The sequence below is a fragment of the Solanum verrucosum genome, unplaced genomic scaffold (genome assembly GCF_900185275.1).
Source record: "Solanum verrucosum unplaced genomic scaffold, falcon-dt-bn FXZP01000235.1, whole genome shotgun sequence".
Taxonomy (NCBI): Eukaryota; Viridiplantae; Streptophyta; class Magnoliopsida; order Solanales; family Solanaceae; genus Solanum; species Solanum verrucosum.
In genome coordinates, this window is record NW_026019948.1 from 3839456 (window position 1) to 3860255 (window position 20800).

General features: G+C 34.7%; 2 protein-coding genes across 3 annotated transcripts; one reads left to right on the forward strand and one right to left on the reverse strand.

Moving 5' to 3' along the window:
* Positions 1-694: 694 nt before the first annotated feature.
* On the forward strand, positions 695-10751 carry LOC125812188 (homocysteine S-methyltransferase 2). Of its 2 annotated transcripts, none has more exons than XM_049491713.1 (7): positions 695-1170; positions 3077-3133; positions 3265-3494; positions 3980-4109; positions 4362-4565; positions 9157-9228; positions 10222-10751. In XM_049491713.1, the coding sequence occupies exons 1-7, from the start codon at positions 982-984 to the stop codon at positions 10369-10371; spliced, it is 1032 nt and encodes a 343-aa protein (XP_049347670.1). In that variant the 5' UTR covers positions 695-981; the 3' UTR covers positions 10372-10751. The 2 variants fall into 2 exon arrangements, with proteins under 2 accessions (XP_049347670.1, XP_049347678.1); XM_049491721.1 differs by having other exon boundaries at positions 834-1170; positions 9157-9225.
* A 486-nt stretch (positions 10752-11237) lies between these two features.
* LOC125812304 (uncharacterized) lies at positions 11238-13668 on the reverse strand. Its single transcript, XM_049491819.1, has 2 exons — positions 13496-13668; positions 11238-11816 (listed from the first exon to the last, which is right to left on the reverse strand). Exons 1-2 carry the CDS (start codon positions 13644-13646, stop codon positions 11434-11436), a joined length of 534 nt encoding a protein of 177 aa, XP_049347776.1. The 5' UTR covers positions 13647-13668; the 3' UTR covers positions 11238-11433.
* Between the last annotated feature and the right edge of the window lie 7132 nt (positions 13669-20800).

Sequence of the window (20800 nt, forward strand, 5' to 3'; positions counted from 1 at the left end):
AAATAAGCGCTTCTAAACCTAAGGAGTTTTTAATAGCAATGCTAACCAAGCTTAATTACATCTATAAACTAAAATAAAAGGAGGATCATATTTCTAAAAAAAAGTCCATCAAATAATTTCTTCTTAATTTAAGTCATTGGAGCAAAACGTGGGGTTCATTTAAATGCTTTCGTTTTCCTTGGATTAATAATTTAACTTTTTGAAAGTGATATTTTATTTAATTTCAATAAAAACTCACCTATTATTACAGTATCTCATTGTACTTACGTGTGAAAACTAAATTGAACCTAATTTAACATCAAACACCAACCTTCATTTTCAAGATAATTGATATTGACCAAATATAAATTCTAGTCATCCATTTTTCTCTTTAATTAGACTTGTTTCAGTTCAAAATAATAAAATGAATGTCAATAGCTAGAGTAATGGGGTGATAAAAAAAAAACACTTCAATTTTATTTTTTTTATGAAAAAGATTTAAATTCTTTATACATTTTTTTGGATAGGGAGGGCATGGGGTAAAAATAAACTATTTTTTAAAAGCTTTTAATAAGATCTCTACTATAGTATGTGTATCCATATTATTCATTGAGTAACTCGTTTTTAACCATTTAAAATATAAATTGAATTGAATACTTTATCTATTTTTATTCAACCAATTTTTGGTAGACTCATATTCGACTCGACTCGTTGACACACATATAGTTTAGAGTTCACACCAATAAATTCATATGATTCGAATTCCTTCTGACACATGCTAGTGGGGGAATTTTAGTGCATCTAAATGTGTTTTTTAAATGAAAAAAATATTCGTAACTTGTAATTCCAAGTATTGAGACATTTCGGATCTTCCCAATTTATTACTCCATCTCTTTTACCAACTACTACATCCCCAACCAATTGAGATTTCTCGCCGGTGAACTACCACGCCGAATTTGCATTGACTTCTCTTCGTCTCCGTCACTGTTTTTACGAGAATCCATGGGTACTTCCGACGTTAATGCCAACTCCTCCTCCTCTTCCCTCGTCAAAGAATTCCTCCACAAATGCGGTGGCGTTGCCGTGATTGACGGCGGCTTTGCGACGGAGCTGGAACGTCATGGAGCGGACCTTAATGACCCTCTTTGGAGCGCTAAATGTCTCCTCACTGACCCTCACCTTGTCCGCGCTGTATGCTTCTTCAACCATATCTTTAATACTCTATTATATTATACTAAGCTGAATAGATTTTGTTTTTTTTAAAAAATATTAGTAGTTCAGTAACCTTTTTGTATTCTAACAGATTTTCACTTGTCTTGTTTCGTGTTACTGACTAGCTTATTCAATTTAGTGGATTTAGCGAAAAGGGTTATCTTTTCAAGATTAGTTCTTTAGGATGTTAGCTTTACAGCACGGGTTATGTGGATAAGTTGGACCACCATATGGATTTTTTATTAGGTTTCCCTTTTCTGTAGAAGTGTGAGGGTGTGGGGGTTGTTGGCAGCATCTTTGTTTTGCATAATGATAGACTTTCTGGTAATGTTTCAGAGATTTTGTCTTTTCTGGGAACTATCTCATACAAGTAGATAGAACATATTGTCAAACAAATGCATGAAAAGTAGCTTACTTTATGAACAACTAATCCTTTTGAGACTCTCTCTTCTTTTTTGATTCTGCATCTTCACCTGACTCGATAGGAGAGACTGACCTATTTCATACTTCTTCAAATAGCAAAGATTCAGCTTCTCTCTATCTCTCTCTGTCTTTTGGAAAGAAGAAAGATCCAGGAATACCCAATTTTCAAAAAAAATAAGTAGAGATGTAATATCTTAAAATGAGACATTTGAGTCAAACTATATTCTGCTAATGAAACAACTAGCTACAGTAGTTCTTTCTTAACAACAATTATGCCTCAAATAATTTCTTGGGGAAACCAAGAAGGAGGTGGTGGAAATACTAGTAATTTTCCTTCATCTGCTGTATCACTAAGGCAAATCCAATAAGAATGAAGGGATAATAACTAAAAATGATAGATGATAAAATAGAAAATAAGGCTGTAAATATTCTGCTAAATCATTAATTCTACATTATACTTCCTTTTAAAAAAAGAAAGAAAGGATACTTGAACAAACTTACCCCTAGTTTATCCATTTATTCAGCTTCCTTAGACCTTTTATCCATCTTTTTTAAGTCTGGAAATCCCCTTCAACCATTCAGTAGACCTAATGTAAAAGCATAACACTTCCTCCTCTTCTTGTTTTCTCCTTTTAATACTCTTTTGCTTCTCGCTGCTCCAATTGTTACAAAATTGCTGTAGAATAGTGACTTATCTCTTCTTTGTAGAGGTTGAAACCTTTCAACAAATGCATGTTGCTAGAGAAGTTCCTATTTTCATTTATGGATTTCACTTCTTGCCAATTTGTATTCCTTATGGTGAAATAGGTATTGAGGCACTGGATCAGAGAAATTACTTTGATAATTTTGAATATGTGCATTTTTCACAATTTTTTTAATGAAGGAAGTATTATTAAAAATTGCTGGAACTGTTATTTATTATGTATTATAGGAATGGGAAAATAAGAACAGTTTCTGGAATAATGGAATGCAACATCGCAAAGATCCTATATAGTATTACCAATATCGATAATATGATCGGAATTGTTGGTATGCCCATGAATTTGTTTGATGAAAATATCAATGTGGTACAGGTGTGAAATTTCAACAGAAACGCTGTGGTTCAGAATTGTGAACAATTAAGTGTTACCACGTCTACAATCTCCGATATAATTTTGAATGTGATGATCCTCATCTTGAATAGTTAAAAGTTCTTGGCTCTTGACATAATCAACTCAAATGAATCAGTAGATCTCAACATTTGGCAACTGACAATCTTCTCTTTGATTCTTTCCCTTTTCGGTATCCTTTGTGGCTTTTGTTGTACGGTTTAGACTATGCTTTTATCACATATCAAAATCTTTGCTGGAAAATTTTGAGAAACTAGTGTGATATCAATTATCACCACACTTAAATATTTGAGGTACATGAAATTGTTCTCTTTGTTCTATTACATGGCTCATTGGTGTACTAAATTGAGCAGGTACACTTGGATTACCTTGAAGCTGGTGCAGATATAATACTCAGTTCATCTTATCAGGTACCACTTTTGTCAGTTGCAATTATTCTTCCTCTCTGTATCTCATATGCATGATCTATTGCGCATGAATGCATCTCAAGTTCTATCTATGTCCTTGCGACTAGTTTCATGGTTTCTCATTTTTTGGACAGGCAACCATCCAGGGGTTTAAGGCCAAAGGATATTCTATAGAAGAAAGTGAATCCTTGCTCAAAAGAAGTGTCGAGATTGCATGTGAAGCACGTGATGTCTACTATAATAGATGCCGTGAGTCTTCAGCTGATCATAGCACTGATGGAAAGGTTCTCAAACAACGTCCTATCTTAGTTGCAGCATCTGTTGGGAGTTATGGGGCCTATTTAGCTGATGGTTCCGAATACAGGTAATTTTAAGAAAATTAGGACTTTATTCTTCTTCCTTTCTCTGGTCTGATGTGATTTCTATGGTAGGAACGTAAGGGTTTTTTTGTGTACTACTTGTATGCTGCAGTTCCATTTAATGAAAGTTTTATTACTTGATTAAATAAAGGAATATTGGATTTTTTATGGGCTGTAAGGATGCTTATCTGCTTGTTCCTTAGAGGCGTTTTTGTTTACCTTGTTTCTTGTTTAGCTCCCTGTCATCCCTGTAACTATTGATATTTTTGTGCATTAAAGTGTATTCTGGGAATATTGCTCCAAATTTTTGCAAAACTACTCTTTAGTTTGTAGTCAACTCAAGGTTAGAGCATAAAAATTGTCTCACTAACACCCATGACATTCTTCTGACAATTCTTACCTGGTCTCATTAACATTTTCTTTGCCTCTTAAGCACAAACCACTATTAGCCTTCCATGCATTTGAAACTGACTTGCTTATCAATTTGCAGTGGGGAATATGGGGATGCGGTTGATCTCAACTTTCTAAAGGATTTTCATCGTAGAAGGGTTCAGCTTCTTGCAGACTCTGGTGCTGATCTAATAGCTTTTGAGACCGTGCCAAATAAACTGGAAGCTCAGGTAAGGTCGTTATTGGTTGTAAGTTTTGAGGAGATCTTTTGATACTACTTATTGCCTTTACTACTTGTAGAAATTAGTGGTATGCTTCTGTTATCATTCTTTATATGGACAATAATTATCTGAAACACAGCTGTTTGTGACAATAGAAAAAGTTAATACCACAGTATAATGCTGTGAAGCAGTCTATCTGGAGTAGTAGTTTGTATTCTTTTGTTAAGAGCTTGAGATTGACAGCTATTAGCACCTGCCCAGGCTTTTGTTGAGCTTCTTAAGGAAGAAGACATAAAGACTCCTGCCTGGTTATCCTTCAACTCCAAAGACGGTGTAAATGTGGTCAGTGGTGATTCCTTGTCAGAATGTGCTGCAATTGGCGAATCATGTGAAAAAGTTTTAGCTGTTGGAATCAACTGTACCCCTCCTAGATTTATTCTGGATCTTATTCTATCCATCAAGCAGGTACTTTTTCATTACATTTTCCTGATCTTCATTCTGTTTATCTTTGTGGGTTTAAAGTGACACTTTTAGTGTCTGCTTATGCTTACTAGAGAAGATGGATATTGTACGAAAAAATGAGTTGGATTATTTCTTGTTCTGATCGCTTTTTTAAAACTCAAACCCGACCATCTGGTCAATCAAGAACATCTTTCAATCTTTGTTAAAAGATGAACCTTCCAGAGAAGTAAAATGATCAAAACAAGTTAAACCCAATCTTAGGAAACCTTATATTTGTCAGAATTCAAAAAAAATCATGTCTTTAGTTCATTCCTTATTGTATCCCCATCTGTCTGCATGTTCATTATTTGACTTACACGTAGGGATCGTTTGGTAGGGCATATAAGGTCAATGCTGCATGTGGTGTGTTAGTGATGTTGGCAATAGTAATGCTCGCATTAGGTATGGGGAGATTATTTCTTATGCAATGTTTGGTTTGGTGTATTAAAAATAACATGCATTGCATAGTTTCTAAAAATATATTTGCTTACAAAAATATCCTCCACAAATATGGTGGAAAGGATGTTGAAGAGGTTTTGAGGGGTAATTGTGTCCTTAACCATGATAATAATGCATGCATTAGAACCCTTTGCATTACTAATACCATGGATTTCCATATATTAGTCATACATACCTTAGTAACAAATAGTATGTATAACTAATGCTTGCACTAGTAGTTTTTAAAAAAAATCACTAATGCTTGCATTAGTTGTAAAAGTGCACCAAACAAGTTACTAGTAATACTAATGCATGCATTATTTTTTCTATTGCACTCTACCAAACGACCCCTTAATTCACAGACCACCAAGAGCCATAAGCAGAAAGGAAGAAGGAACTGGGAAAGAGAACTGGTTTACTTACACGTGGAAACACAAGTTTCTGTCATATTGCACTTGTGGTGATAACATATTCAGCAATTTTGGGCCTATAAAACCTACTTGTCTTGGGCTATAATGCCTTCATATTCAGGGGTCATGGAGCCATATGTGTGTCCTTGTTGAAGGTCTACACTAGGATGATTCTCATTTTTTATCTATGTATACATGTGGTTAGAGAACTCCTCTTGGTGCTTGGGGTAATTGCAGATGCCCCATGTTAGTTTTTGCAATGCTAGCAGTTCAAAGGTGAAAACTAGCTACATTGAACAAATGTTAAAGAAATTTTCTTGATAAGAAAAAACAAATGATTCTAACTTTAATCTGGAAAAGGAGACAAAAAAGGAAATGGAGGAAAATTAGAATGAGAGAAAGTGGTTTTTTTAAAAACTGGTAACTTTATATATTCCTCAAAAGACTCTACTAAAAATGTACTGGTCAATATGTATAACATGTAGTTCAAATCCTACTATCATTTCCTAAATTGAGTCTAGTACATCAATTTTGGAGATAGGATCATTTGAGTATAACTAGTTACATCAAAAACATAGTAGCATAAGACAATTTAGTTTGACTTTTTGCATACTATTCTCTATACTATCAAAAGCTCTAGAGTTCCTTTTCTTCCATATTGCCCTCCATATGCTAGCGGGGATAATTCTTCATTTGTCTCTGTTCTTGGACTGCTTTCCTGCTTCCTCCCAACTTTGGATTGCTTCCGTGATCTTGGCAGGCATTGTCCATGACATACCCTTAAGATTAAGGAATAACCTCCATATTTGGCCAGTGATCTTGCAATGTATAAAGAGATGGTTAACTGTCTTAACAGTTTTCCCATAAAAGAAACATCTAGAACATAAAGGTATCCCCCTCCTCTTCAAGTTGTCTTGAGTCAGTACAACTTCTTTGGCTGGCAGCTAGACAAAACAAGCCACTTTGAGTGAGATTTCGACTTCCAGATTCCTCTTCATGGCTAGTGACTTTGAGGCTGATTGGGGTGGCTCAGCCAGTTGTATGCACAACCCACCTAAAACTGCCTTTCTGATTGCCTTTCCACCACAAAATGTCTTGACCCCCTTCCAGTCCATTAAATTGCCCAATGGTGTCGAAAGAATCTTTTTTGATAAACAGTAACATTGTATTTTATCCAGAATAGTACTTAGGTAGTACTGAACCATAATTACAAAAGGGACTCTAGAATGCTTATATCTCTATCTATATTGAATCAAGTACATCAACAATAGACGTAGACTCATTATAGTATAACTGGTTACACTAAAAACTGGGCAGTAAGTCAAGTTTGATCTGCACTTCATTTTCTACACCTTCTTAGCATCTGGATTTTCTCTCCTTCCACACTGTCCATCAGATGCATGTGGGGATGAGTTTCCACCTACACCTATTTTTAGCTATTACTCCTACTTCATCCCAGCTTCTCAGAACTTCAGAAACCTTGCCTGGCATGACCCATGTTAGGTATTTAAGGTTCAAAATAATACTCTATAACCTGCCTGTGAACTTGCATTGTAGAAATAAGTGGTTGACTGTCTCAACAGTCTCTTTACACAAAAAACATCTAGAGCACATGGGAATTCCCCTCTTCAGTAGATTATCAAGTGTCAACTCAACTCCTCTTGCTAATAGCCATACAAACAGGAGACTTTATATATTGAATTTTGACTTCCCATATCAGTTTCCATGTTCAGTTGAGATTCTGGTAGTTGGACTGATTCAATTGATGATAAGCAACATTAACCTTGTATACCCCCTTATTATTACTTTGCCACCATAAGAGTATCCTCTCTTGTTTGGAGACCTGAGAACTGGTTCAAAGTGTTGAAAAAATCAGCAACTCTGTTGATTTCCCAGTCATTCATCTGTCTTCTAAAGCTGACATTCCATCCTTGGGCTGACCACATCTCTGCCACTATTTTGAGATGATGATTAGTTAGGTTGTAGATATCTGGAAACACCACTTTCAAAATGCCAACTTCATGCCATTTATCATTCCAGAAGCTAGTCTTATTCCCATTAGACACTTTTATCTTGGAGTGTTCTTGCATTTCACTCCACAATACTCTGATAAATTTCCATAGCCTTACAACATAAAGACTAGTGACCTCCTTGGTCATCCAGTTGTCCATCTGCTCATGTTTAAATTTGATAACTCTTCCCCACAACTGGTTTTGTTCTGTGGAATACTTCCATAACCATTTCATCCTGAGGTGTTGAAAGAATTTGCTACCCTCTGAATCTCCCAGACATTTAATTGTCTTCTAAAGATGAAGTTCCACCCTTGAGGAGTCTAGTGATTTACTATGGTCTTCTGTTGGTGGGATACTAGAGAATATATATCAAGATACAAGGCCTCTAGTCTACCTGTCTCATGCCAAACATCCTTCCAAAAATTCTGTTGTCTCTCCATTCCCCACTTTGATCTTTGTGTTAGCCTTAAACTCAAGCCACAAAGATCTAATGGATCTCCATACACTGACCCCATATGGTGTAGTCACCTCTTTGGTCATCCAGTTGTCTTCCTCTACATATTTTACCTTAGTGATTTCCTTCCAGTAGGTATGTTCTTCATTATTGAACTTCCACAACCATTTCATCCTAAGGGTTTTGCTCTGCTTCATAAAGTTCTTTATTCCCAGATCTCGATGTTTTTTTTTTTGAAACTGGTAAGTTTAAAAGCCTTGGATTAGTATAGTTATTGTTGTTTGAAGCTTCTTTCCCACCATCACATCATCCCTTTTAACCAAGTTGTAGCTTTTTCTGTCATTGTTTCCTTGCCAGAGGGATTTTCTTCTAATTTTATCCAACCTATTGATTCCCTCTTGGGAATTGGGAATACTGACATCATATAGGTTGGTAGTGAATCAAGAACAGAATTAATCAAGGTCAACCTGCCACCCCTGAAGAGATATTGTGATTTCCATCTTGCTAGCTTCATTTCACATTTTCTCAACCACATTGTTCCAGATTTCATATGACTCAGATTTATCCCCCAAAGGCATCCCAAGATACGATGTAGGCAGTGCTCCAATTTCCCCTCCCAGAATAACATTTAAGGCTTCATGTTGTGTACTTCATTAATTGGATAGAGGTAGCTTTTCCTCCAATTATTGTGTAGACCAGAAAACCCTTCAAACAACACTAGGATCACCCTCAGTATCTTTAGTTGGCCTTCTTCAGCATCACACAGCATCAAGGTATCATCAACATATTGTAGATGGGTAAGTTCCACACTGTCTACTTCAGGTCCACTGACCTCAATACCTCTGAGCCATCCCCTCACTTTAGCTGATTTGATCATATTGTTCAGCCCTTCCATAGCAAGTAGGAAAAGGAAAGGAGAAAAAGGGTCTCCCTGCCTCAGTTCCCTCTGGGCACTAAAGAAACCAGCAGGAGATGAGAAAGTGTTGTTTTATTTTTCTCTTGTTTGGATTATAGGTGGAAAATAACAAGGAAATTGTGATAAGTGTTCAAATTCTTCTCTTAACTCTCTCCCCCCCCATAAGGGAGAAACCTAGTGGGTCTAGACAAGCAAATGGAAATTTCTCAAGCGAAGCTTAGTTTGGTTGTTATCCTAGGTTATTTTTCTTATATACTTAACAATAGCTCTGTATAAATCTATTGTTCTAATATAGTCTTGTTACTTTTTCACTTGCATTTCTCAGGTAACAACAAAACCAATCCTTATATATCCCAACAGTGGTGAGAGTTACGATGGCATTCGGAAGGAGTGGGTGGTGAGTATTTCTCCTCATCGACTTTCAGCTTTTTAGCTGTACCTATTGAGTGTCACTGAAAAGGCTTGTTGATTCTTGATTTACAACACAACACTTATGTGCTTATTCCTAGTCAGTGGCTTGTAGGAAAGAAACTATGTCATTTCCTTTCTTGCAGACAACTTGGGATGATGAATAGAAACCTTGATGAGTTTTTTTATTTTTAATGAACAAGAAATTCATGTTGAGCCTGCCCTTTGGGCCAGCCGCAACCTTCAGCACTCGGGGATGATGGGGCCCAACCATCTACCCTTCACCACTTAAATACCGGACTTAGTTCGCTTGGCACAGGGATCAAATTTGTGCCTAAGACCCAAAACCCACAACCTTTGACAATTGTGCTAACCCCTGCGATAGTTGTTCACACACGAACTCGAAAAAAGTCACTTTCATCTTTTGCTTTAGGCTCCACATTTGCTAATCAATATGATGGTCTACAACCTTTGTAATTCTCAACATTCAAGCATTTATGTGAAAAAATTCCATTTCTACTTTATGTGGTAGCTAAAGATGTTGCCTGAAGCACAAAAGAAAGTCATTTCAAGACAGCAAAAGATATTTAAATACTGAATATGAAGTAAACCGAAATTAGAAGTTAACGTTCTGCTCATGAAATAACTGGAGAAGAGCCACTTCAGTTTCAGTGTTTTTTCCCTTAGAAAAGAGGAAAGCAAAACAAAACAGCTTAGGCCCTTGGGCTTTAATACAACCAGGAATTTTAAAGTACTTTGTGCCCTGTGTATAGTTAATTAAATCTAGAAATATTAATCATCAGCTGTGTGGTCCTGTGGTTTTAAGATGTTCTTACTAATATCCATGCTGTAATTACTTCAAATTTATCCTCCTAATATTGGTTTTCTCTATGTTGCAGAGTAATACTGGGATAACAGATGAAGATTAAGGACTAATTACTTCAAATCTATCCTCCTAATAGTCTTTTTTTCTATGTTGCAGAGTAATACCGGGGTGACAGATGAAGATTTTGTTCCTTATGTTAATAAATGGTGTGAGGCAGGAGCATCCCTGGTAGGAGGTTGCTGCAGAACTACTCCAAATACCATCAGAGCAATTCACAAATCACTCTCCGGAAAACGTACTGTCTAATCTGGAGAACAAAATAGGGGCACATCTAACTTAAAAACGAGACAAGATTTTGTGCCTGGGTCGAAAGGATTGTTTCCGTCTCTTGTAAACCTGGATGGCCTACGTTTCAGAAGAGGTTTCTGCTTGACTGGAGTTCAGGGCAAGAGAGGATCTACTGATCAACCTAGGCTGTTTATTGGTGGTGTATCATATTTTTGGGTGGAGATGTACGAAAAATCTATGAAATTTTTGGTTTTTGAGAACTTTTTAGTATTACGCCACATTGTAGTTTGTGGTTCTCTATTTTACCACCAACCACGGAACCATAGCTATTTAAGTATTTGCTGTTGTGTTTAGAACTTCAATTTTCCAAATTGGAAGTTCTGAGATTTGAACCTTAATCTTACCTACTGTGAGTTATGGCAACTGTTACCTTCTGTACTTGTGAAACAAAATGCTCCATTGTACGCAGTGACGGAGCTGGGATTGTTAAAACCTTTTAACTTGATTATATTGTAGCAGTAGTGGTGAAAAATATTAAAATAATTGTTAGAAAGTCAGTTTAGCAGAAAGATACCGTATCAGATTTAAAGAATGTAACTTCATTTGTGAACATTAAAATGATGTTAATTGTCTAATAATATAAGATGCCCAAAAATGCTAGTCAGAAAATACTGCTTCAGGGGAAACAGTTGTTTCGAAATGAAAAGAGCAGTATTATACAAATTGAGCCAAGGGAGTAGCTATTTTTGAAGAATACTTTGGCATGAACACATTTTGCGTATAATAGGTAAACTATAGGAAGTTAGGATTAACATATTTTTCAAAACTTAGGACTTGAGAACTTAACAAGCAAAGGCAAAGCCACTGGAAAAAGTACAACAATCTTGAACATGAGATGGATATTGGACCATCAAATTTGATTAGATTTATCTGTTGATACTCGTGCAATGACAATGGAGGTATCATACATTCGTTTTGATGCTGACAACAATATTTATGGATATAGCGTGTGCCCAATAGTCATAGCTAACTTTTACAACCTTTTACAAGATAACACTGCTAAAAAGAACAGCTTGTGAATCAAGAATCAAATCCAGAGTAAACACCATTATCCCTAAGCAGCCTCTTTTCCTCTTCAACGTAACTCTTCCCTCTGCTAGCCTGACCAAGATCTCTCTTCCTCTTCTCCTTCTGTGAGAAAGAAAAGTTCTTCCTCTCTTTTTGAGTTCGTGCATGAACAAGTTCCTCTGCTTCCGCAAGTGCAGCCCTCGTCTTCTGACGCTCCTCATAAGTTTCTTCCTTCTCTTTTTCCCGGGTTTCCTTCCCGCTTGACCAAGACCAATTCTGTTCCTGATCCGGTTCCTTGGGTGGTGGAACTTTCAAGACAGATAATCCACCTCTGTACCCGTGGCGGCTTAGAGCGTCAAAGTCCACACCTTTGCTCTTCCGCTTTGCAGATTCAGCTGAGCTTAGACAAAATTAACAGTTAAGCATCAAGTAATTGATATTTTTTGCTGGTATACAGGACGACAAACTACTTTGAAGACTGGGGGAAGCAGTCCAACAACAAAGGTACTATCCTAAGTTATTTATACAGTGCTACATATAGCCTTCAGCAGTATGTGGCCTTCTGCTTGAACCTTATATACACATTGATATTACTTTTGAAAATATAGCATGTTCATACTTACTCTGCACCCTTTGTCATTTGTCACAAATGATTAGTAAGTACAGCGGTATCTCATGCACACCGACTTAAACTGCCTAGTAAGCTATAAAACCAGAACTATATTAACGCTACACTTGAAATTAATTGTTTGAATCCTAGTATTTAAGCCTATGCAAATTCACAGATATCATCGAGTGTCTTGTGATTTATTCCATGCATCTGTGGTTCTCCATCACTAGAATAAATTACAACAACATAGTGTAGTCGCAGAAAGAGGGGTTTGGGGAGTATAAAGTGTGGACGCAGACCTTACCCCTACTACCTCATAGGAGAAAAACTGTTTCTGATAGACGCTAGAATAAATTAGAACTACAACAAGATAATTGCTTACCATTCCTAAATACGGATATGGGAGCAACTCTAACTGTACCTAAGAACTTAAGAACATGAACAAGCTGTAGTATCATATTAGAGCTACAGTATTCTATCAAAAGCAAAGGATCCCCAAATGATCATACAATATACTCTACTAACTTAGTACCCATTGTCACAAATTACCAGTAAGTACAGTAGCATCCCATACACACCGACCTAATAAGCTATAGAACCAGAACTATATTGATGCTAGAATACAAAAATGGCTTGAATTAAGATCCCCGGGTCGAATTTGAGACCCTATAAATTTAAATTCATGGATTGTGGTGAATTATCCTTTTTGTAGTGATGAAAGTTGTATGTGTTCCTAAGAAAAGGAATTTGTCCATTTCTCGGGGTCTCAAAGGGGCGTGGAAATGCATAAGAACTCTTGATGTACCCGACCCAACTAGTCGAATACTTGGAGCGAGTAGTAAGAAGATGGAAGTCTTGAAGGCCCCTTTGTTTGACTATATTATCATATTCAATTCAGTAGTAGCATAAGCATCGAAATAGTAAACTATGCCCTACAACATAAGGCTCCACCTAAGAACCTATGAACCTCCGAACCTAAGGAATAGAGTTCAGCATCGGGAAGCCTACTCCTCGGGGATTTATTCCATGCATCTATGTTGATCTCCATCACCATAATAAACTATGCTAGAATTTTTAAAAAAAAAAACATAATTCCTTAGACTTCCCAATGAAGGAACAGGGAACAATTCTAACTGGAACCAAAATTCTAGTAATAAGCAAGTGGTAGTATCAGTATTCTATTTCTATCGAAACCAATGAACACAAATGATCATACTTCTTTTCCAATTTAAGCTATACAACTAACAGTAAACACAGCTACCCATATCGGGTAAACAATTATAGCAGATTACTTTCTCTGTTTTACATTTCTAACCATGTAAGCAGTGAAAAAAATTAAACCTTTTCTTTGATAGCAAAAACATCTTCATCTAGTAGAGGGTCTCACAAGTTGGCCTGTACACCGCAGTTAAAATTTTCAAGAAAATGGATTTTTGGAGAGACAAAATGAAAGAAAAGAGTTACCTTTATGTTTGGAGGAAGAAGCATTATTAAGTTTACGTTTGATGTTGGTAGACCCCGAATTGTCTTCATTATCAGTATCAAGTGCTGAAGATTCATCATCGGAGGATGAATCGTCTTCTTCATCATCACTCCATGGCATTTCCCTTTTCATCCCCTTAACAAACTGCAAAACCCACAAAAACGAATCTTGATTAACAAAATAGCCTTAACATTAATCGAAGCTAATGGGGTATTAATTAAGGAAAAGAATTACCTTGTAGCACTCACAGGGACGAACTCGAGAGAATGAACCACAAAGGAATCGAATCGAATTGAATAATTGAATTGGTTAGGGCTTTTGTGTCTTCACAATATATACAGGTAAATATGCAATGTTGATTATTCAAAAGGGGGGGGGAGGTGAGAGGGGGTGGGGTGGGGGTTTGTAATTAAAAAAAAAAAAACAGAAGGGGAACTCTATCTTTGAGCTAATAAAAAAAAGGTAAAAATGATGGATTTTGTAAGTTATATAGGGTTAATCGTTATATTTAATAGATTTCGGGGACAAATATATTAAGTTTAGGGTAAATAACTAAATTGAACATTTTTATTATATATTAAGGACTATTTCAATTACCTATAATATATTAAGGACCATTTTAATAATTTTATCCTAAAATTGCATCAAAACATAACTTTTTTTGTGTGTGTTGTTTTATGTTTAAAGTTTAAGAACCTATAATATGTGGGTCTTCTTAGGGAAAATTTTGTACAATAGCAAACCTTTAGCCTATATTATGTACTATAGCTAAAGTTTAATGAAATTGTAATTCGCAGCTACAATTTTCTCAATTTTTGCTATTCAATTTTCTAATTGTATAAATCTATAATTTGTATAATTCGCGTGATTATATAAATTAAGAATTTGTATAATTCGATTCCTGATTGTATAAATCCAGAATTTGTATATGCTTACCCTAACTATTTGTATATGATTTATGAAAAATTCATAATAAATTACTATGTTTGTATATTGGCAATCGAAATATACAAACGGAGTTCTGTAAAATTCTCAAATGTATAAATACAAAATTGGAAAACTTACATAAATATACTAAATTAAGAAAATATTTATCATTTATAGCAATAATATTTTTTTCACTTGATCACTTTTAATACATGTATAATACAGTTTTAATACATATTACGGAGAGTAATTTATAAAACACATATAATATAAGTTTTATTGATGAATAATACATGTATCACACATTTTAATACACTTATAATACAATGTGTCAAATTTTTTTTACCAAACAAGCATAATATATTTTAAAACATTTATAATACATATATATTGCATACATAATTCACTTTTAATACATATTGCAAATTTATCATAGTATTGCTATATATTGTTATGAATGGTAATAAATAAAAAATATCGCTAAAATCAGTAATTATATATCAAAAAGTATTTATTCAAGTAATTTTTCCTACAAAATTTGTATATACTTACCCTATTTGTATATATATTCACAAGCAAAATATACAAACAACAATCTCCATTTGTAATATATTTACCCTATTTGTATATTTGCAAGTGAAATATACAAACAGTAGCCTCCATAGCAAGCAGAATTATAGTTATAGAGCACAATTATCGAAATTATAACTTTAGAGCCTTATTATATTTATTATGTTTGCTATTTCTGAAATTTTCTCATTCTTTTTATACCTATTCTTCCTTTAAAAGCCATTTGCACTAGCATATTAATTATTATTTTTTGAGAGAAAAAAATTAAAAATAACGTAAAGGTATTCTCTTTTATATAATATATTGTTAATTTTAATTTTATAGTTTATATTATTTTAAAGAAGTGAATTGTATTATGCGCTCATTTCAAATTACAATATTTTTTTTTAAGAATACAATTTTTTTTACAATTCATTTTTAAAAAATAATGAACCTTTTTATTTAAAGTTCTAAATTCGTCACTATTTATAACACTTTTTTAGCTTTATTGCTCTTACGCTTTTTATTTTTTGCCTTTAAAATATGTAAAAAAAAAATTGCGAATATTTGTTGAGCCGAGAAGGACTAGCTAATGCTAAAATCAATAATGAAATCATTTTAACAATTATCTTGGCTATTATCATTTTTTGTTGTTACAACTCTTGCTTATTTTCTTAAAAATAAAATTATAAATTTGAAGATACATGAAATTTAAGTCCCATAAATTTATGGGACATATGAACCGACCCGTACTTCAAGATTTACACTTCATCCGTGTTGTGTAAAATATCTCCCTTGTTTCCATGTCTCTTTAGACTTAACTTGACATCAAATCTATCATAATTTAATTTTATCCCAAAATAATTTAGGTATGACAATTACACATTTTCTATTTCAACTTATTCAAAAAAAAATTAAAATCTAAATTTCCCCTATAAATAGAAGTCAATCCTAGGCAAAGAAACACACAATAACAACAACATCAACAAAGTCATTTGATCACCCCTGATATCTACTAAAATATATTCTCCTACTTCTTTTTAGCCATGACAAAGGAAATGAGCACTGAAAGAAAAATTGCATACCAAAAAGCACGAAACGAGTTTTTCAAAATGGCTCGAGAACTCAACGCCTCTCATGGTGTTGAGATTGTTGGCGTCTATAGTGATTACCACAAAAAATCTCTGATATATCCAAATCATGTTGCTGCTATTAAAACCTTTGAACAATTTAGAAAGTTATCTGTGCAGGAGCAACCCAAAAACATGGTGACACAAGAAGAAGTCACCAAGCAATTAATAATTAAGAAGATGAAGGAACTTCAAAAGCTAAGGGAAGAGAACAAGTTCAAGGAGTTGACAATTAAGGTGTATGAAATGAAAAAGGAAGATTTTTCTGTTAACATGGACCCTAAAGATGTCAACAATTTGTTGTACGTGGTGAGAGAAAATCTCAAACAAATGAAAGAAATATTGAAAGCAAGGGCTGGCAACGAGGATTCCACATCGAATATCTCTTAAGTTTTTGTTTGACAGATGATTCCTAGTGGAATCAATCTAGGCTTGATTTGGCTGGTTTAAATTTAATCGAGTAGTATCTACAAATTATTATTGTTTGCATGAGTTTTTTTTTTTAAGTAATAGTTTTATTTTAGATATGAGGATTGTTGAGATGATCGATTTGTAATTTTTGAATCCTTTAATGTTTGATTTAAAAGCCTATAGAGTATACTTGAAAAATGAATTTATCTTAGCATTTTATTGATTGTTGCCTCCATTCAATAATTGTTTATATATATATATATATTATATAAACTAAAACATTTCATATAGGAATTATTCAAGTGTTCAAATAAATTTATACAGAACTGATTAATTCATATAATTTCATTTCACGTAATGTATAAATGATTTAACAATCATAATACAATTTCATTGTTGATTCATATATACAAATTGAAAAGAAAAAATATACAAATCAAAACGAAATCATTGATTACTATCATAATTTACAATCCAAACACTTTATGAATGTCAAAAAACTCCAAAAATATACAATTCGAATTATAATTACAGAATATTATCGTAATATACAATTAAATCAATTTCTGGATGTTCAAAACCAAATATGAGTTTGAAAACACCAGATAAAAACATCAATTTCGTTCAGAAAAAAGTCAAATCAAAATAATTTCCAGCATTAAATACATTTAGCTGTTGTTATTTACTCGAATATCAAATTGGTCTCTAATGTTTGTATTGCTCAAGCTTATTCGATTTGATAAACCAAATTAAAATGATGTTCATGTTGTTAAAGAAGTCATTGTAGGAAACAAATCCTATTAAAATATAATATGTGTGAGTTATGAGATTATTTACATTTTTTTAGTAGCAGAAATTAGCTTCTTTTTAGTTAATTTGTTTTTAAAAAAAATTGTATACAAATTTAAGTATTTCGAGAACTATACAAACCAGATATCCTTTGTAGCAAATAAAACTATAGGTATATAACACCATTACCAAAAATATAACTATCAAGTACTAATATGGTTATTATCTTTGTTGTTCCTGAAATTTTCTTGAGCATTTGATGACAAATGCAGATTCATTTTAATTGTTCAGATGTAGTTGATGCGAGTTTCTTGGCTCCATATAATTTTTTCTTCTTGTTCTGAAACAAGTAAAAGTTGAGTTTGTGGCTCTTTTTCTTCACTAATTGCTGCTGTAACGATTTGTTGTGGTGCCCGTAAGGTATTTTTGATTCCCTTACAACTCACAAATTGCATCAACGTTTCTGGGTTTCTGTTTTTTTTTTTTGTTCTTTTCATTCTTGATCTTTATAGGGATTTGACATTTGTAATCAATCTTGCTTTACATTTTAGTTGGTTGGAGTTCCCCTCTTTCATGATTTCTGACCCAAAATCATGCATCTACCAATACAGTGAAAATTGGTGATTTTGATTGACTCAGCCCAACCTCAAAAAGTTGGCCTTTATACAATAAACAATACTTATTTATTGTTTAAGGATGGTGATATTTCAGTTCTCTTGGTTAGGAGGTTCTAGTGATAAACAGTGACTATCCTCAATTATAACTAGTTGAAGTCCTTGTTATATGAATTAGATTCACATTAATCAAGCCCATCTCATTTTAAACTATAACTTGTCTTTTAATTGAAACAAGAGGTTCTCTAAAATCAATAAATTAGAATAAGAAGTGTGAGTTAGGTGTGCGTCACGAGTTTGGACCCTACTGTAGACAAAAGCTTGGTATTTAAGTGGATAAGGGTAGCAGGGCGAATCCATTATCCATGAGTTCGAAACTCAGCGCCATGGTCCCTCGGGGATTCCTCCATCATTGAGGAAACAAAAAGAGAATGAGAATAGAAAAATTGCCAAAGACCTTTCATGCATTCTCTAAGAGAATGAATGGGCTTAAGATTACTTGTTCGTGGATTTTCTTCTTCAGTTATTAAGCTATGCCAAAAACACATTTAAACAAAATTCAGTATTATCAGTGATTAGTGGATTTTTCTTTGGTGAAATGTGGGTACAATGCCTAATATTTTATTGAACTCTCACTCATCTCTTATGTATTGATGTTGCAGGAGGTGATTGTCGGATGAAACATTTTTAATCGTGTTCATTCAGTGTTGTCAAAGGCTCATTTGTGACGCACTTAAGTCTTGAAGCTCAGGCTAGGTGCTTCGCTTCACTTTGGCTGCGTTTCAGTGTATGCAAGGCGCAAAGCTGTGTGACTCATTGCCCACAAGTTCTATCTTGTAAGAGGGGTACTAAACTATAATGATTTTGATAAGAAAAATATATTAATGATTAAGGAAATGATTATGAATAAAGTTGTTACTTTTTTCTTGCATTACATTTACTTCTTTATTTTTTCTTCATTGCGCCTTTAACTAAAACCCACACTTCAATTGCGCTTTGCGCTTAAAGCCCCTATAGACCTGGAGTGATTTTCGTCTTTGACAAGACTGGTTCGTTTCCTTTTCTCAATAGTTTTCTTAGTAACCACTTTGGTTTAGTGAAGATAGAACAGCTCCTTAAGTGACCTACTTATTGTATGAGAATGGCTTTTAGAGGGAGACTCCTTTCTAGAACCAAAGAACATTAACAATCACCCCTTCAAGGAAGTTTTGACCGGGCCAGCTTGGATCATGATTAGGAAATGTGGAAAGTGGAGACTGTGCTATTCCCGGATTCAGGTTATCTGGGGACCACATATTGAGGAGGAAGGAGTTCCTTAAGAGTTAAGACATATTTGATTGGGAGGTTTGTACGAGTGTGGGATCATCCAGTCAGTAGCCCCTTTAATGTGAAGGGATGTGAAAGCATTGCATGTACCAGGTGACGGTTGGAAGGTGGTCTAAGAGAACATGTTGTAAAAAAAAATGAAGTAGCGAGGGGGCAGTGGTGGTAACATCACCAGTGTACTGACTCATCTATGATGTAATGAATTGCTCAAAAAGGAGGGGAAGTGTGTAAATTTACATTGATGTGGATTGTAACTAACCGAGTTTTGCTAGAGTTAGGCTGTCCCTAAAAGAAGAGGAAAAGGGTGCCAGTGTCTATAACAGTGGAGAGGGGCGACATGAGTTTCGGGGAACACTCTGAAATTTATCCTTGAAACTTTTTTGTTAAATTGGATTTTAACTTACCAGGTTTAGAGTTAGGTTGTCTGTGAAAGAAGAGAAATAGGGTGCCAGTGTCTATAGCACCAGAGAGGGGTGACATGAGTTTCAGGGTGAGATTAACACCAAAAGTTATCCCTGAAACTTGGGAAACGAGGACATGATTGGGGAAATGAGGAGGAGGGAAGAGAAAGGGCAAAAGAGGGACAGGAAAAGCCTATTATGAAGTGGGAAATGTTTCAGAAAATGGTTCTTGCACCTAATTCAGCTCCAAAAATAGCTTAGAAGGTGAAGATTGTTGAATACCTTATAAAGAGAAAACATTACTCATGTGAGATACTTAACACACCTATACACACTGATATGAAGAACATCAGAAGTGTTGACAATATAACATAATGGGTCCTATGTTTGGGCCTAATTCAATCCCTGAAGCTTGGTCTTGAGGCAAGAATTATCTAAGACCTCATAAGTACACCACTTGTCCTTCAACATATGTGCGATACTTAACAAAAAAGATCGGGCAGAAAAATAGTGAAACAAATTGGATTCAGTTTACTGAATTATATGTTCCAGTAAATAACTATCGGATCGAACCAATGTCATTGAGTAGGTGATCAAGATGTCGGAAACTCCATTTTCAAAACTGAAAATGAGTTAGAAGGCGATGATTTAAAAAACCAATAGGCTTGAACTTAAGTCTAGACTCATAATTGGAGTGGGACGGTAAAGGGCTCTTGCTTTCTTCCATCATATATCCAATGAAGCAGATGGCAGGAAAAACAACTTTGGCAATTTCCCATCTAAAGGAGATAGGGTGGGTGGGTGGTCAAAATTCTTAGCTAAGGCTAGAAAGGAAGAGCCAATTACACTAGTCATCTTTCCAATATCAATAAAGGATTTACATCCCTCCGGTACTTCTGGTATCGTCCCAAAAGGCTTAGGAACTAGATGAAATGTTCACGAAGGGGACCAAGGTGGTGCACCAAACTAAACAACAACATACCTAGTGTGGGAACAAAGTGGGATCCGGGATGGATAGAGTGTACGTGAACCTTACCCCTATCTCGTAGAGGTAGAGAGGCTCTTTCCAAAAGACTCTCGGCTCAACTGCAGCAAAACAAAGAAGTAATGAAAAGGAAAAACGATGGTAAAGAAAACAT

Bases quoted from the DNA above. Each gene is read 5' to 3' on its own strand.
- LOC125812188 (XM_049491713.1), top strand. From the start codon at position 982: ATGGGTACTTCCGACGTTAATGCCAACTCCTCCTCCTCTTCCCTCGTC. The intron at 3,495-3,979 runs GTAATTTTAAGA...ATCAATTTGCAG, and splicing joins GCTGATGGTTCCGAATACAG to TGGGGAATATGGGGATGCGG. The intron at 4,110-4,361 runs GTAAGGTCGTTA...GCACCTGCCCAG, and splicing joins CAAATAAACTGGAAGCTCAG to GCTTTTGTTGAGCTTCTTAA.
- LOC125812304 (XM_049491819.1), bottom strand. From the start codon at position 13,646: ATGAAAAGGGAAATGCCATGGAGTGATGATGAAGAAGACGATTCATCC. The intron at 11,817-13,495 runs GTAACTCTTTTC...GTCTAAGCTCAG, and splicing joins TTCTTCCTCCAAACATAAAG to CTGAATCTGCAAAGCGGAAG.